This window comes from Colias eurytheme, chromosome 21 (assembly GCF_061535395.1).
Source record: "Colias eurytheme isolate Ceu_HAF_F1 chromosome 21, ilColEury1 Martin Lab GWU primary, whole genome shotgun sequence".
Classification (NCBI taxonomy): domain Eukaryota; kingdom Metazoa; phylum Arthropoda; class Insecta; order Lepidoptera; family Pieridae; genus Colias; species Colias eurytheme.
In genome coordinates, this window is record NC_143000.1 from 6,855,307 (window position 1) to 6,873,072 (window position 17,766).

General features: G+C 32.7%; 3 protein-coding genes across 3 annotated transcripts; 2 read left to right on the forward strand and 1 right to left on the reverse strand.

The window, feature by feature from the left end:
• Window positions 1–8,972: 8,972 nt before the first annotated feature.
• LOC149899241 (uncharacterized) lies at window positions 8,973–10,033 on the reverse strand. The gene is made up of 4 exons (XM_090114624.1): window positions 9,941–10,033; window positions 9,805–9,854; window positions 9,687–9,718; window positions 8,973–9,559 (listed from the first exon to the last, which is right to left on the reverse strand). The coding sequence occupies exons 1-4, from the start codon at window positions 10,031–10,033 to the stop codon at window positions 8,973–8,975; spliced, it is 762 nt and encodes a 253-aa protein (XP_089970750.1).
• Window positions 10,034–11,330: 1,297 nt separating this feature from the next.
• On the forward strand, window positions 11,331–12,024 carry LOC149899242 (uncharacterized). The gene is made up of 2 exons (XM_090114415.1): window positions 11,331–11,390; window positions 11,470–12,024. The coding sequence occupies exons 1-2, from the start codon at window positions 11,331–11,333 to the stop codon at window positions 12,022–12,024; spliced, it is 615 nt and encodes a 204-aa protein (XP_089970541.1).
• Window positions 12,025–16,396: 4,372 nt separating this feature from the next.
• Window positions 16,397–17,623, forward strand: LOC149899243 (uncharacterized). The gene is made up of 3 exons (XM_090114189.1): window positions 16,397–16,435; window positions 16,540–16,602; window positions 17,123–17,623. The coding sequence occupies exons 1-3, from the start codon at window positions 16,397–16,399 to the stop codon at window positions 17,621–17,623; spliced, it is 603 nt and encodes a 200-aa protein (XP_089970315.1).
• The last annotated feature ends 143 nt before the right edge of the window (window positions 17,624–17,766 follow it).

Sequence of the window (17,766 nt, forward strand, 5' to 3'; positions counted from 1 at the left end):
TAAGTGATGTAGGCGGTGTCGTCTCCTATTAATATTATCTCAATGACTCTAATATAAACTCTTATATTATATTCGTATCACTTTAGTATTAATGACGAATGAAAACCTCTTTGAGTTAAAATATAGGTTGTATAAAAATCGACATCAATAATTATTGTTCTCTTATATAAAAATTAACATGATTAGGAGGAGATGGTATTAAGCGCGTCACACACGGTGAAGATACTATAATATTTTATCTTAAGATACTGTTATATTTTATATTACAGTATCTTAACGCATCCGGTATCAGCGTTCGGACCATCATTTTTCTTTTTGTCATTGCGTACTAAGACTCCTGTAGAACCGCCATCCTGTTACAAAAGACCCACAAAATTTCGCGTCATTTGTAACAGGATGGCGGTTCTACAGGGGTCTTAGTACGCAATGACAAAAAGAAAAATGATGGTCCGAACGCTGATACCGGATGCGTTAAGGCTGCAGTCTAGCAAAATTGCGTTTTCAACAAGTTATTTGACAATTTTTTCCCGGCTAATGAAATGATAAACTGAATTTTTTTTTCTTGTTTATCAATTAGTGTTATATACGCAATGCGCGTGAATTTTTTCACATTTATAAAGTTACTTTATGTTACCTTAATCAGGCCTTCAAGATAAGTCTCTTTCCCCCAAAGACATTTCGAGCTAAGTTTGTGCACTCACTACGTTGCAACCGATTACAATTTACACAATCTGATCAGCGCATTATTATCCTTATATAGTCGTTATTAAAAACTGCTGAATACAATTGCCGAAAAACTTATGATTTTCTTAATTAGAACGTTATAAATTCATTAAATTTCCCATTTTTTGCCTTACAAAATCTATTGATAAATACTGCTAAAAGTTATTTTTTCCATTAATTTATTCGAGTTGGTTGAAGACCAATGAGTATTAATCCTTTAAAAAACATTTTTTTTGAATTTTGATAATTCTTTAAATATTAAAAAAATATTTAAAATAATTAGGAAAAATCCTAGCGAATTTCTTTAGTCGCGCTCCTTGGGCCGGAGCGTTCTGACGTGTGCTCTACGCTCGATTTTCCTTCATACCGAAGTGAAAGTTGCTCTACTTCATTAAATTTAATATTTTTGTTAATTGATTATTTTTATCTTAGTTTTGTGCAAATATTCGTATTTTTAAACATTTGATTTCGATATGGAAAATAAACGAAAAAAATACGCGTGTAACTCTACATACTAGAAAAAAAATTATCTTCGAACATAAAGTTAATGAAACCAAATAGATTGCAAAGGTGATTGGCAACAATTTCTTTATTTTACGGGGTGTCAGTAAAGGGATGTATATTTCTTTAAAACTAAAGTAAGCTCATAAATTTTCTTATAATATAATTTTTTTGAAGTACCAAAAATGTTTGAATGAATGAATGAAAAATACTTTATTGCACACTTAATACGGTATTATAAACTAAGAACCATACAAGTAACAACATGTACAGAGGGCGGTCTTATCGCTGTAAGCGATTTCTGCCAGACAACCCGAAAATTTAGAAGGATTACATTTATGGTGGTGGTGCATTACAAACTTAAAATTTTGATTTGAACTAAAAGAAAAAGAATAATAAATAAATAAAAAATATAATTATAACCTAAAGAATAAATATACATAAATAATAAATCTATAAATAAATACATCATAATATACACATCATAATATATATGTAATGTTTATTTTTCGTTTGAGAAATACGAAATATAATATAAACTTGTATTGAGAACTTGAACTTCCCAAGTTCATGCGGGGAAATCCCCATACGGGGAAAATGATTTGTTTACTCCAAAATTGATCCGAGGTGTTTTAATTTTTTCTTCTAGTCATTTTCAACGTAGCGGCATGTTGTTTGATTATTAATTTTGTAACTTAAATACAGGATGTTGGTTTTATATTCTGATCTTACAGACGCGCTGACAAATTTAGTCCGCCATTTCTAGTTTAGTCTACCAACTCTAAGTACCAATATTAAAACGAATGGATTATCATCACATCATCAAAACTCAGATGTAATGGAAGATCACAATAACATAGAAAATTCAGTGGGTGTTGAGAACTAAACAAACAGAAGTAACAGAGACGCGAAGAATAAAAAAAGAGGACGAAAACGATAATTCGTTGATGCTTTCCCTTTTCGACGTATTGTTAGGGTACATCACCAATCTGCAAAAAACAAAACTGATGATTCCCAATTGCTGATTAAAAATGAAAAACAAATAATCGACAACAGTGGTGAAAATTTGCTGATCACAATGAAACATCCTTCAGAGGTAGCAGATTTACTCATTTCAAATGTATCGGTGAACAGCGTAAAGGAGAGGAGGACAGGAAAACATTATGAATGTGGATGGTGGATTGTATACAGGGTGTAATCGATAAGTATGTGCAGGCGATTATGACGTTATTATTGCAGGTATCAAAAAACTTAAAACTGATATCGAAATTACTTTACCTAATGAGCAAAATGACAATAATAACTTTTTAAAAGTATAACGAGAAATATCTAAAAAATTTACTTTATACACTCCCATATCAAAAAGGGAAAATGGGACTAGTAGAAGTTAATTGTCTAATTCCGGCAAAAGACATGAATGCGGAAGATGCGGTTAAAAAAAAATTTAATATTTGAAATACAATGCAAAAAATAACACTTTTGTCATAGATAAGAATCATGACTATTTTTTCTAAATTCAGGGACAACTAAACGTTGCAGAAGCAGAAGTCTGCTTATTTGCTGTTTGGAATGGAGTGAATAATTCGTTAAAAATAGAATATATAAAAAAGTATGTAACGTTTAGGCAAAATAAAATGATGGACCATTATCAAGATTTTACATAAATTGCCTACTGTCAGAATTGATTGATTCGAGACTTCAGCATTCGATGCCCATCAAGGACCCATCCTATATCATTCAAGCGATTGAAAAAAAAAGAGATAAATCCAGTGCAACCGATAAAGCATCAGAATGCTAGCAAAAGATTTATTAGGTTTATCAATATAAATCTATATATTACGCATAATATAATAAATCTGTAGAAGACGCGAAGACTGACATCCGCGCGGACGGAGTCGCGGGCGGAAGCTAGTCAGAAATAAATATCTTTTGTTTTCATTTAACACAAACATTACATTTTTTTTATTAAATACAAAATTTGTTTATCCGTTTTATTAGTTAAACTGAACAACTTTCACTAAGAAACTTAGGTCGAAAAAAATGTATAGAGTTCTGCATTTTGTATGGAAAGCTTATTTTTTTTATATTTCGTCCAAATTTCTTTGTAAAAGTTGATGTTATATAAACATGAAGTTGAAGATATCAATAGAAAGTATTCGCAAATATTGTGTACTGATAAAAAAAAATGTGTGCGTGTACTAGAGTACACACGTAAGAAGTGAAACTTCTTTATGTTCTTATTTTTCAAAAAATAATTTACTATATACAATATTAAAGAAATACGTTAGTCACACGCTCGTCGCTACCTACTTAAATATTTACACCGGCCGCTGCTGCAACTCGCTCGCTTCGCTCGCTCTGCTCGTGCGGTTGTTCAAAAGTTAACCTAAGATGCTCGTCGCTTCGCTCCTCGCTACCTATTTATATATTTACACCGGCTGCTGCTGCAACTCGCTCGCTTCGCTCGCTCGGCTCGTGCGGTAGTTCAAAAGTTAACCTAAGATGCTCGTCGCTTCGCTCCTCGCTACCTATTTGAATATTTACGCCGGCCACTGCCGCGACTCGCTCGCTTCGCTCGCTTGGCTCGTGCGGTAGTTCAAAAGTTAACCTAAGATGCTCGTCGCTTCGCTCCTCGCTACCTATTTAAATATTTACACCGGCCGCTGCTGCAACTCGCTCGCTTCGCTCGCTCGGCTCGTGCGGTAGTTCAAAAGTTAACCTAAGATGCTCGTCGCTTCGCTCCTCGCTACCTATTTGAATATTTACGCCGGCCACTGCCGTTTTCAGCTTATAAAGGATTTCGACTTAGGCGGATTTTGATTGGACAGAGAGTTTGAGATTTATTCTTATAAATTTTGAATTCATAAAATTATAATTGAACACCTGACGACACCAATCAAGCAAACACGTGTTTACGTGAGTCATAGATTTATTATCGTATACTCCTAAAATGTTTTCTAAGAAACAATAGTGTACTTACTTACATTGTCGGCACGTTCTTAAAGTCGGTAACTTATTTTTGTTCGAACAATTATAGAGGTAATAAATTCCTAATGATCAAGTTGTAAAGGTTGTAAAATAAAAAATATTCTATATTAAAACGTATATATAATATGTGCGTCATTAATTTCTGACTGTTTCGAAATTTGGTGCAAAATAAAATAGTGTGTAAATAAAATTTGTAAAAAATCAATAAAATAAAACAATTGAGTAAAGGATCTATAGGCATATTATGTATGTATTTATACAAGATATGTATATATATTTATACAGGGAACTTCTCAACGTGTTATCTATGAAATTATACTTTTACTCAATTGTTTAATTTTATTTACACACTGTTTTATTTTGCACCAAATCTCGAAACAGTCAGAAATTAATGACGCACATAGTACATAATATATATACATATTAAGACAGAGGTTAAGCTTAAATAACTTGAAAAATAAATAACATGATCACGCCCACGTGTTGGTGTTTTAAAAAATTCAATCAAAAACTGAGGTTAACTTTAAATACAATTTTAGAAAAATAAATACCACAATCAACATTCAAGTATTAGAAAAAATTGATACCATAATTCCACCCACGTGTTAGTGTATTGAAAAATACAATCAAAAAGTGAGGTTAATCATAAATAACTTAGAAAAATAAATACCATTATTACACCTAAGTATTAGAAAAATAGATATAATTACTTATTTACTTTTTTTAGAAATTCACTGGAATTAGAATTAAAACAAACCCTTTGATTTTGCTGATCACTTTAATATAACATGTATATAGTCACGAGTACGGCGTAACGCAAAAATGTCACGCGTGCGGCGTAACGTAGTCCATTGAATAAAAAGTTCTAGAGTGCGTGAGTTAGTAACGTAAGATGTTTCTTCGGAAACATGTCAAGAGTCCCTAGGTAATAAACATACTAAAACCCCGGGCCACTAGGAGGAGCCCCGGAGTGGGGTGAGGGGGGAAATGGGTCCATTTTTTCATTTTTCGCTTAAATTTCAAAAACGGTACATGTTAGAGAAAAACTTTCAAGGAAAAGTTGAAAGGCCATAAAATTATCTACAAGTTGTACCTGAATCATTTTTTCCTATATCCTACCGTTTCTGAGTTATACGTAGTAAAACATGATTTTGGCTCAAACAATTTCCACATCAATCGATCAAAAAATATTTCTTTCTTCCAAAAAACTCAAATGTGCAACTTGTGACCGGTACTGATAGATTGCTCTTAATTAGGTCTATAATTGGTAAAATAAACACATTCCTCCATGGAAGCCTTTAGGAGGAATCGATTGTCAAAATATTATATTATGGTAGTTTGAGTTACTGAACTTGATCTTATTATTTTTTTCTTCCAAAAAACTCAAAAGTGCAACTTGTGACCGGTACAGATAGATTGCTCATAATTAGGTCTATCATTGATAAAAATACCAGATTCCACCACGGAGGCGTTTACGGGGAATTGAATTTTATTAGGGTAGTTACGATACTTGAACTTTTTATTTTTTTTTCTCCAAAAAAACTCTAAAGTGCAACTTGTGACCGATACTGATAGATTGCTCTTAATTAGGTCTATAATTGGTAAAATAAACACATTCCTCCATGGAAGCCTTTAGGAGGAATCGATTGTCAAAATACTATATTAGGATAGTTTGAGTTACTGAACTTGATCTTTTTATTTTTTTCTTCCAAAAAACTCAAAAGTGCAACTTGTGACCGGTACTGTTAGATTGCTCTTAATTAGGTCTATAATTGGTAAAATAAACACATTCCTCCATGGAAGCCTTTAGGAGGAATCGATTGTCAAAATACTATATTAGGGTAGTTTGAGTTACTGAACTTGATCTTTTTATTTTTTTCTTCCAAAAAACTCAAAAGTGCAACTTGTGACCGGTACAGATAGATTGCTCATAATAAGGTCTATCATTGATAAAAATACTAAATTCCACCACGGAGGCGTTTACGGGGAATTGAATTTTATTAGGGTAGATACGATACTTGAACTTTTTATTTTTTTTCTTCAAAAAAACTCAAAAGTGCAACTTGTGACCGGTACCGATAGATTGCTCATAATTAGGTCTATCATTGATAAAAAAACCAGATTCCACCATGGAGGCGTTTAGGAGGTATTGAATTTTATTAGAGTAGTTACGATACATGAACTTTTTAACTAACTACCCTAATAAAATTCAATTCCCCGTAAATGGCTCCATGGTGGAATCTGGTATTTTTATCAATGATAGACCTAATTATAAGCAATCTATCTGTATCGGTCACAAGTTGAACTTTTGAGTTTTTTTGAAGAAAAAAAATAAAAAGTTCATGTATCGTAACTACCCTGATAAAATTCAATTCCCCGTAAACGCCTCCGTGGTGGAATCTGGTATTTTTAGCAATGATAGACCTAATTATGAGCAATCTATCTGTACCGGTCACAAGTTGCACTTTTGAGTTTTTTGGAAGAAAAAAATAAAAAGATCAAGTTCAGTAACTCAAACTGCCCTAATATAATATTTTGACAATCGATTCCTCCTAAAGGCTTCCATGGAGGAATGTGTTTATTTTACCAATTATAGACCTAATTAAGAGCAATCTATCAGTACTGGTCACAAGTTGCACATTTGAGTTTTTTGGAAGAAAGAAATATTTTTTGATCGATTGATATGGAAATTGTTTGAGCCAAAATCATGTTTTACTGCGTATAACTCAGAAACGGTAGGATATAGGAAAAAATGATTCAGGTACAACTTGTAGATAATTTTATGGCCTTTCAACTTTTCCTTGAAAGTTTTTCTCTAACATGTACCGTTTTTGAAATTTAAGCGAAAAATGAAAAAATGGACCCATTTCTCCCCTCCCCCCACTCCGAGGCTCCTCCTAGTGGCCCGGGGTTTTAGTATGTTTATTACCTAGGGACTCTTGACATGTTTCCGAAGAAACATCTTACGTTACTAACTCACGCACTCTAGACCCCCCTTGGAGGGACTCATTCAATGGACTAACGGCAAAAATGTCTCACAAAATTTTTGTCCACCCCCGATAAAGAAGTTTCACTTCAAAAATCACCCGGTGTAATTTTCACGAAAATTGTTTCAAATTGTCATTTTTGGTACTTATTACGAATATTAAATTATGCATACGAATGATTTAATTTTTAAAAATTAAGTGGAGCAACTTTCCCTTAGTACATTTGTATTATTTACATATAGGATGACAGGATGCATTTGTTTGCACTACTAGACCAAGCCCTTAAGATACTGTAATATAAAATAAAACAGTATCTTAAGATAAAATATTATAGTATCTTCACCGTGTGTGACGCGCTTTAGTCTTAGGTATTAGTATATTGACATAAATTGATTAGTGGAACATTCAATATAGTAAATAAGAAATAATAATAAAACAATAACGGGAATAAGTAGGTAATAAGTATTTTATTTCTTGCATAAGATAATAATATGTATGTTTGAATTTAAGGTGTACATAAACTATTGAAAAAAATTATCAAGAATATAATATGATCATTGTTACTAAAAGATATTCGTTGTAACGATAAAAAAAAATCTTAAAACAGGCTTAAATTTTTTATTTTTGAACATGCTCTATATACATTCAAATTTATTACAAACATAACATACCTACTCGTTTAAAACAAGCTGCAGTATAATTTGCATATGTGAAATTGAAACAATACTTTGCCCAACTCATTATTAGCTATGAAATCCAAGGTAGTAATTTTGGTAACAGTAATATTTAATTGAAAAGCGGGTTATAAACAAAGGGTTTCTGAATCTATACTAATATTATACAGCTGAAGAGTTTGTTTGTTTGTTTGAACGCTCTCATCTTGGGAACTACTATTCCGATTTGAAAAATTCTTTCGGTGTTAGATAGCTCATTTATCGAGGAAGGCTATAGGCTTTATATCATCACGCTATAACCAACATGACTGGAGCCACGGGGGTGAAACCGCGCGGAGCAGCTAGTATTCTAGTAAAATTACTGAAGTATTAATTATAATACAATAAATACAATGTAATGCAATATAACATAGATGACGACGTTTGTTAAATAAAAATATTGTAAATAGAAAAACATTATGTATATTATTGGGAAAATAAAATAAATATTTCTAAAATTCCAATTTGTGAAGATTAATGTTTAAACTCAAAAATCCGATTTATGGCTTAAAATTAGGATAATACTTTATAATTTACAATTGAAAGGAAAAATGTAAAATATATTTATTTCATACACACAATTATCAATGACAGAAAATGGATGAGTCCTCCACAATTCGTTGCAAGATGCACTCACTATGTTAGTTGAAAGTTGAAAACTATTCAATTTCAAAAAAATGTATAGGTAGAGCTTTTCTTTAGAAAAATTAGGGAACTTTCATATTCAAATCTTATAAAAATGCAAAAAATTTTGATAAATTATTTATTTTTATAATAATTTAAATAAGTTAATAAAATATAACGACGCATTTAAACGTATTAAAGGAAAACACTGCAAATGCTCAGATAATATCTAAATATCACCGTCTATTTGTTAAAGAGAAACATCGTATGGCTATTTAATTTTTTTATTAGTTTACATTAAGAATTACTTTTAAAAACTGTAAACACGGAATAATAAGTAATAAACATTGATATTTAACAAAAAATTTTGATAACTACGAAAAAAATAATTTCTCTAATAATTTTTTTACGTTTGCAGTATTTTAAACATTGCAAATTAATAGTGGCATCCGCATCCGCATCCACATGTTTTAGCTTCCAAAGCTATTGGAACAGGTGCGGGTACCATGTATGCGTTCATAGGCAGAGGGGCAGGGGCAGGTGGGGCGCAGGAACACGGGGGAGGGGCAAGGGATATCACTATGGGAGCAGGAGCTTGGCAAGGAGCATACGCTGGCGCTGGTGCCGGCGCTGACATGAAGATGGGGGCAGGAGCTGGCGCTGGCATCATCATTGGGGCAGGCGGCGCACACGGGGCAGGCATCATCAATGGAGCAGGAGGTGCACAAGGCGCAGGTAACATCATAGGGGCAGGAGCTGGCGCTGCGTATACCATAGGAGCAGGCGCAGCGCAAGGTGCTGGGGCAGCACACGGTGCCGGGGCACATACAGGAGCTGGTGCAGCGCAAGGGACTGGTAGCAGCATGGGGGCAGGTGGGGCACATGGAACTGGCAGTATTAGAGGTGTGGGTGGTGGCGCTAGAGCGGTGGGGCATGGTGGTGGAGCCGATGGCATCAGGAGGATCGTAGGAGGTGGTGGAGGTTCCTTAGCACAAAGTGAACAGGAACAACATTCCTTCTTTTCTGTAAATTGAGAGATAATGTAAATATATTATGCACATGTAGATTTTTTATTATAAAAAACATGGCATCATCGTCAAAATTATTAAATTAATCGACAATTTATTTAAAAATAAAAAAGGATATTTACCAAGCTTTTCTAGTAGAAGAGGCTTTAAAGATCTGAAAAGAGAATAAAAAGCATTAGAAATGTCGTTGAAGTAAAAAAAATACGGATAAATATGAAAAATATTTAAGTAAATACATACGCTTCCAGTGCACATTTTTTACATTCCTTCAGCTCTTTAAGGGCTTTCAACTGTAAGGAAAGACAATGATTATCATTTAATGTTTCAGTTAAATTAACTTCAATTTGATTCCATCAAGTAACTAAGACTACATTACCAAGCATAAGTCTTTCTCACAGCAGCAAGCAAAAACAGAGCTCGTTGTAAAACAGAGCACAAAAAGGGACGACCAAAACATCGCTCCCCCCATTTTCGTTCTTTCCAAAAGAAAAATGAAAGTGGTTGTGGCTTTCTTAAAATCATAATTAGTATTTAAAAGAACGATGATGCATAATAATTTGATTGCATATTCGGTACTGTGACATATTATGTGGTAAGCTTTTTTCGATTAGATTAAACGTGACGATTATAACTTTAAAATCAAATTAATGTAACAATATTACGTATACTTTACCAATGCGTGGGTTATTATCAGTTTCAATAACAGCATAATCATTAGACATATCACACTAGCGGATTGCGAGCGGTTTCAAAGCGGAGCGGGTGCGCAACGAATACGTTGCGGTTGCGCAGCGAATTCGTTGCGGACGCGTGGCAGATGCGCAACGTTTACGTCGCAGTCATGTACACTCATTAACAAAATGGAATCCGTGCTGGTTGTTACTTATAACTTGTGATAGTATAATAATTATGAGATCATTATTTTTTACGAGTTTCATAACATGTTAATGTTTAGGGTATTGTTTTATCTATTAAATCTTGGTCGAAATGCAATCAGATAACTTAATTGCTCATTAAGAAAGTTCATTAGTGAAATAAATGTTAAAGCTCCTTAACTAAAACAGGGCTATCTTATTATTAGATAAATAGCAGTGAATAGAAAATTTTATCAAGCAACCAGCAACTCACTATCACTTTGCTCATAATTAGGTTCACAAAATCTCTTTATAACATACGTTGCTATGGGAGAGATTATACTGGTCAGTCGTTACATACTTTTGGAATGTATGGTACATTCTAAAAGTCCTAGTAATTCAATTTTATAGCACCTTTTTTTAACAACTCCAGTTGTTATTACATCTTTAGTTAACTGTTAAGTAAGTGCATTTCCACAGTACGGTTAAAAAATTGAGTGCTACAGAAACGATGGAAATATTGAATGGAAGTTAGGCAAGGCGGAAGGGCTGGCTTTTGTGCGAGAGTATACAAAATGACGCGTCCGCAACGAATTCGCTGCGCAACCGCGGCGTGTTCGTTGCGCGCCCGCAACGTATTCGTTGCGCACCCGCTCCGCTTTGAAACCGCTCGCAATCCGCTAGTGTGATATGGCACTAACTGTAATAATTAATTTAATCATTTCATTTTTAATATTACTTGACCATGTTGTCTCATTAAAGTCTTAATATCATACTGTCCTCTCTTTGGATAATCATCAGCTATTGTTCTTTTATTTCGTGTTTTATCTCAAATACATCGAGATATCACAATACAGAATATTTGACAAAGGCTTCTTCAAGTCAGTTATCTTAATTTGTTCATAAACAATAATGATCTTTCTTAAACAAACACGCGTGCTTGTTTTTATAACAACATGGATTTTTATAGTGGTAAACCTCCTCCATTTATTATAAACGTCGACTTTACAATTTACTAACATAATTTCTAATAAAATATGTTTTATTACAGACCCAAACATCATGTAGCTTGAACCTCGGGCTCATATCCGGAGACCACAGACGTCTGACCAGTCCAATAGTAATCAAGAAGGTTTTGAGACATTCACCTATCACGATAAATGTTAATACCGTTAAATCTCCCTTAAAATTGACATCTCCATTAACTTCACCGAAGCTCCCTTCAAAGCTTTTCCCATTAAAATCGAAATTAAGACCTTTAACTAAATTGAAACCAGTTAAATCGAAATTAATTAAAATTCCAAAAATTCCTAAAATACCAAAACTACCAAAGTTACCTCTTTTGCCTTTACCATTACTACCAATATTGCCTCCATTACCATTACTACCTTTGCCCATTTTACCACGTTTACCAAAACCATTGAAAATTTCTACATTAAAAAGAAAAACTGCTCTTGAAAAGGCATTGGGAACTAATATAAAGCCAGTGATAAAAATGCCGTCGAAATTGAATAAGAATATTTTAAAAACATTGTTAGATTTGAAGAAAAGAGGTTCATTAACCACTGCCGAATTTTTAAGGTTTAAGAAATTGCTGGTGAAATAACTTAAGGAATATAATTTGTATTTATGGCTGTGTATAATGTGTTTATTTAAGAATATATGTGATAAAATAAAAGTCATGGTAAAAATATAGTCTTTTAATAATACTAATCTTCAACTTACTAACTTATATTATTTTATAACTATTAACTAGTTATTCTACAAAACTTAAAACAATAATTGGTGATGTAAAGATTATATTATTTGCAATTAAGATGATAAGATGCAATATTTAATTAATACATTGTGAGTCAATTTTACCATTGAAATTTTTCTAGATAATAATTACAAAATCAGACGATTTCATAGATTGTTCATTAATTAATAACAGATTACAACATACGCTGATATAAAGTAGTACTAATTCGGGTGATGACGTTTAGTCAAAGCTTAACATTAAGGAAGTAATAACCTTGCTGATGTAATAACAATTGTCAATAGTTTATAATCTATTTTTATAAATATCTAATAAGATAAACATTCCTGAAATCGGCTTTACACAGCAGGCTGATATTACCTTCCAAGAAAGGATACTGTTATAGATATTTACTCACATACATACATTTTTTTAAATAGCTTAATATTTCTATAAAAAGCTAACAATGCTTAACATGAAATAATTCTTTAAAAATAAAGGGTTACACAAAATTACAGGATATTTTAACTATTTTAGTAGTTTTTGATGTTTTGCTTTTTCCAAAAGTCCGTTGAACTCGCGTACTACGACATCTTTGAATTTACCGAAGTAGTTTACGAGAGGCCAGTAAAATGGCTTGTCTTCAGCTTTGCATGTAAAACACGACTCTCCTCCCAGGGGATGTAGGAGGTTTTTCTTGAATAGTGCACTGCCCTGTAGAAATAAAGATTCAAATCAAATCATTTATATTGCATATACGTAAATAAACAAACATAATATTTGCAACCTTGCGCAGATTAAAATAATAATCTTAATTATTATTTATTCATTGACATATTCGTTTATTTAAACCATTATATTTTCATTCTGAATACAATATTATGTAAACAGGAATCAAACAATGACAATAGAATAAAATAATTAAAATAGTGTTTGTGTGTTAATGTTTTTTTATACTACTTACATATTGTTAATATTATAGTAGATTGTCAATAATATACTTATTTTCATTTGTTTTAATTATTTAAAAAAGTAGAAGAAAAATGTTATTATTATATTCATTCCAATAATAAAACTTATAAAGGTTGATTTTTGCTTTATGAAGTCGAGATATAGTGATTTTAAAATTTTTTTTAGGTTTTTAATGGTAAATATATATATACAGGGTGTAATCGTTAAGTGTGCACAGGCGATTATTCCGTAACTATTACAGATATCAAAAAACTTTAAACTGATATCGAAAGTACTTAACCTAATGAGTAAAATGGCCATAATAAATTTTAAAAAATAATACGAGAAATATCTAAAAAATTAACTTTAAACCCTCCCATACATTTAGTATGAGATATGAATATCCCATGTACATGGGTTGATCCAAAAGTAATGATAATCAATATTAAACAAGGTCATTACAGTTAAAATAATTATGTATTTCTCTAGATAGTCTTCTAACTAGATAATATACTTCGATATTTTTTTTCCTTAACTTAGAAAAAAAAAAACTTTGATTTCATCTACAAAAACCCCTAAAAATCGGCCATCACTTCGCTGTCGTCTTAAAATTTCTTGTATCGACGGTGTTTCCTGTGCCAAGGTAAGAGATAGAATTAACTAGGAGCTAGATCTTACAAACAGGGTGGGTGTTCAAGCATTTTCAATGCCGATTTTTGATTGGCAGCCATCGCAACTGACGCTTTGTGATCTGGTGCGTTGTCTTGGTGAACCAACATTCAAGACCGAAGTTTGCCATGTCTCTTTTTCTTACTAACCTACCCGCAATCTTTTAATTTGGTCTGTGTAGTAAGAGCCCTGTGTAGTAGTGGCTACCTTCTTAAAATATTCCACATTTCTTCAGCGTCCCAAAAAACTACGGCTTTAATCTATCCCACTAATTTTCACTTTGAAAATCTTCACCGTCACTTTGGAAGCTCGCATCCAGGCCATTGATTGTTTCTTGGTTTCAGCATAAACATGGTGAACCCAGGTAACGCCCATGGTCACAAATCGTGACAAAAAATTATCCTGATCTCATTAAAAATTTAGAAATTCACCCTCTAAGTGTCGAATCGTTGTTTCTTCTTTTCGTCGGGAAACATTCTGGCTCGCACTGTTCACATTAAAATTAATGTTAATACTTGGAAACGTGGCCGTAATTTTTTTGTGATAACTTAGTGATTACATGAGCAAGCATAAAACATTTATTTTATATTTTTATGTGCACAGGAAATACCCAATTATCATTACTTTTGGAGCAACCTATACATTTAATATGAAAGATTTTAGCTTTTTTTTTGTTTTTTTGGTTTTCTGCTTTAATTACTTCGCAAATTTGGAGGGAAGTTCATTTAGAAACTGTAAATAGACCTCCTCATTGTATTGCACAATAAGGACGTCACTTCGAAAATCTACTATGAATACAAAATGTATGGGAAATAAATTGTATGGGAGCGTTTAATGTAACATTTTTGGTTATTTCTCGTTTTATTTTGAAAAATTTATTATGGCCATTTTACTCATTAGGTTAAGTACTTTCGATATCAGTTTAAAGTTTTTTGATATCTGCAATAGTTACGGAATAATCGCTTGTGCACACTTAACGATTACACCCTGTATATAGGGTCAATGTACCACTAGCTGACCAAGCGCCAATGCATGACCAAAATTCAAATATACGCGCCAATTAAGAAAATACGGCAGCCCCAGATGATAGTTTATTGTTTTTTTCTATAAAGCAACATCATCTATAAAATAAAAACAAACCTTGCTGCCAATGGTCAGAAATATTGACATTTTTTCAACACGAAGATGTCATTAAGTAGGTGCCCCGTAAGTAATCACATTTTTTACTAAGAGTTTTTTATCGGGAGTTGATTGGGAAATCTTAATTTATCTTGAATGCAATCGATTACTCTTTATATGTCTTGTTATAGGCATAATGTTGAACCATTCTGTTATAGACTTTCGGCTTCATTTTTGGCATGAACAGTTTTTCATGATTTTTAGCGGCCTGGTTATCTTTTGGAGCAACAAAAACAATTTTTCGCCTATTGTTGACCAGTATGGTCAGCTCTTGGTTCTTTATATTTTGCTAAGAAAGACTTGCTTTGTTTTGTGCTTATACCTACCTAATTTAACAAACCATATAAGCCGTAGTTAAGTCATAGCTTTATGTTACATATTTCCAAAAGCTGACCACCGTAAGATTTTTATACCGAACTTAGTTGGTCAGGTTTCGGGGCCGAGAATATTATTAACCTTGAGTTGTCCACTTGATTTCCGTGACCAAGTGGTTTGATTTCATCAACCTATTTTTATTTATTAAATAATATATTTATTTATTAAACAAAACTAATGTTCGAAGAAGGACATTTTGTTCATTTTGAAAATGGTCAACTTTTAGAGCAATGATGGTCAGATATTGGTGATCAGTGGTCAAGTAATGGTGTTTTTAGCAGAAGTAACTTTCAGAGTAGTTTTCATAAAACCTTTAAAGGTTATCAAATTGATATTAAGAACAATAGTTGCAGTGAGTATTCATTTATCTGTGTCCCAAAAATAACATTGAACGTAAAACAAATAACCCGTTTTTTATATGTAGCTAAAGATAAAACCGCTTAAATGGTCAACTATTGGTACATCAACCCTATATCAAGTATCATTTGTGTGTTTATTGCATTTATTTATAACTTGCGAATTACATATTAAAAATATACGTGTACACAAAAATATAGTTAAATGTTACAAAGTAGAGCAGCTGAGATTCGTTGCTCTATAATAATTTCTATGTGACAAATTAGGTGTAAAGAATTGGTTGACTCTAAGGAAAATAATTAATGTATGGGACGAATCCCACGATCTTCCATTAGTTTTTTTTATATAAAACCTTATATAATTACAAATTAAAGATGACGTTACTAAGTAATAACAAACCTCCGCAGCGATCACAAGCGCCACCGCCACGCTTATCCAGATCAAGTCTCTTCTTACATTCATCTTCATAATAAAACTTCGCTATAAGGTATAAAACTACACTCCCCGCGTAGATACCACTAACTAACCATTGCATTTTGACACAAACGTAAAAATATTATAATCCTCTTGTCACGTAATGATAAATTAACCTTGCCGACTGACATACTGGGTTGAGCATTCCACGATTTTGCTGAATCTACGTTTTACATTCAAACGTGACTCGATTGTTTTAGTTTAGTAAGAATGTATCGTACAAGAGAGCTATAGCATGTGTCTGAACGTGGTGATTATAGGTTTAACCGTGATGGTACGTTTTTCTAAGAATAGTTATTTCCCGTAATTTCGCGTGTTCTAGAACGTGACGTTTGCGAATAGTTTGCGAAACTAAAGCTGAAGTTCTGTTGCTTCCAGGTGGTGAGAGCTTGGAGCGTTCCCTCACCACTGCAGGTGACTATCGATTGTGGATCTGATGAGGTTGGTTTTTATCTATGCTAATAATCGTATGAAGTTTATGGAAGAACTGAACTGATCTTAGATATGGTTTCAATACTGCTACATTATTTCTGATATATAGGTTTTATTTACAAGGATTAAAAGGAATGGGATAGTTATTTATTTTAATTAAATTAATTTCATTTTTTTAAGATATAATTTTAATAGTCAATAGTTTTACAAACATGGAACTATCAACTATGATCACAAACTCGCCTGTAATGAGTCGAATGATAAATCGACTCTACCTCGATAAAAAAATAAAAAATGAAGTCTAAATGATAATTAATGTATTATAATTGTGTTTATCGATACAATAAATAGGTGAAATATATGTGTTAAGAAGATATGCTAGTCTGTGTCAGTGTATGTACGCTGTGTGATTATTATTTTTCATATTTTTTTAACTTTGTTGTCCTCAATTGTGATCTTTATCAACGATTATTATCAACGATACCAATATACATTCTCTATGCTTAATAATGCCGTTTTTCAATTTCAGAACCGATCATCATCAAAGTTAAAGTCATCCGAGTTGTTCAACAGTAACCCAGGTTTTGACGTCGACTCATTTTGCAATTTGATACACAAAGCTATCCCAAAGACTATAGAAGATGGAAAGTTTATTCTTTCCGAAACAAAAGCCCCAGATCAAATTGGTTACAGTAACACACCCGTGGAAGCAGCAGTGGCGCCACCCAGGGGATATATACCGAAACTAGACTTTCCTAAACCAAAAATCTCTAGAATACGACCTTCTAAATTGAATATACCAAAATTAAAACCACATGGTTCTGCGAGAGCTCCGAAAGTAGGTTCACCAATGATATTCCATTTACGACAAGCTTTAGATGAGGAATCGAGTGCAGAGAGAATTGAAAGATTTAAAAAGGGTGTACAAAGGATGTTGCATTTTGTAAAATTTTTAGGACAATTCGATCAGTATCTGTCGGAACGTACTAGAATTATTGTGGACAAATTATCAAAGACTTTCATGGAATGATTCTGTAGTATCAATAAGATGTGTAAATAGTTATTTTTAAAATTGCTATGTTGTTTTATTATCCCAAAATACCCAGAATCATATCAGTTTAACACTATTCAAGCGTAGAGTGAACAGGTAAATTCTAGGGAAGCGCGTTCCAT

What these genes read in the sequence shown, in the direction of transcription:
- LOC149899242 (XM_090114415.1), top strand. Translation starts at nt 11,331, where the DNA reads ATGATCTTTCTTAAACAAACACGCGTGCTTGTTTTTATAACAACATGG. An exon ending in CAACATGGATTTTTATAGTG is followed by an intron (nt 11,391 to 11,469) that starts GTAAACCTCCTC and finishes GTTTTATTACAG; the next exon opens with ACCCAAACATCATGTAGCTT.
- LOC149899241 (XM_090114624.1), bottom strand. Translation starts at nt 10,033, where the DNA reads ATGGGGGGAGCGATGTTTTGGTCGTCCCTTTTTGTGCTCTGTTTTACA. An exon ending in GTGAGAAAGACTTATGCTTG is followed by an intron (nt 9,855 to 9,940) that starts GTAATGTAGTCT and finishes CTTTCCTTACAG; the next exon opens with TTGAAAGCCCTTAAAGAGCT. An exon ending in TCTTCTACTAGAAAAGCTTG is followed by an intron (nt 9,560 to 9,686) that starts GTAAATATCCTT and finishes CTCAATTTACAG; the next exon opens with AAAAGAAGGAATGTTGTTCC.
- LOC149899243 (XM_090114189.1), top strand. Translation starts at nt 16,397, where the DNA reads ATGTGTCTGAACGTGGTGATTATAGGTTTAACCGTGATG. An exon ending in TTATAGGTTTAACCGTGATG is followed by an intron (nt 16,436 to 16,539) that starts GTACGTTTTTCT and finishes TGTTGCTTCCAG; the next exon opens with GTGGTGAGAGCTTGGAGCGT. An exon ending in TCGATTGTGGATCTGATGAG is followed by an intron (nt 16,603 to 17,122) that starts GTTGGTTTTTAT and finishes TTTCAATTTCAG; the next exon opens with AACCGATCATCATCAAAGTT.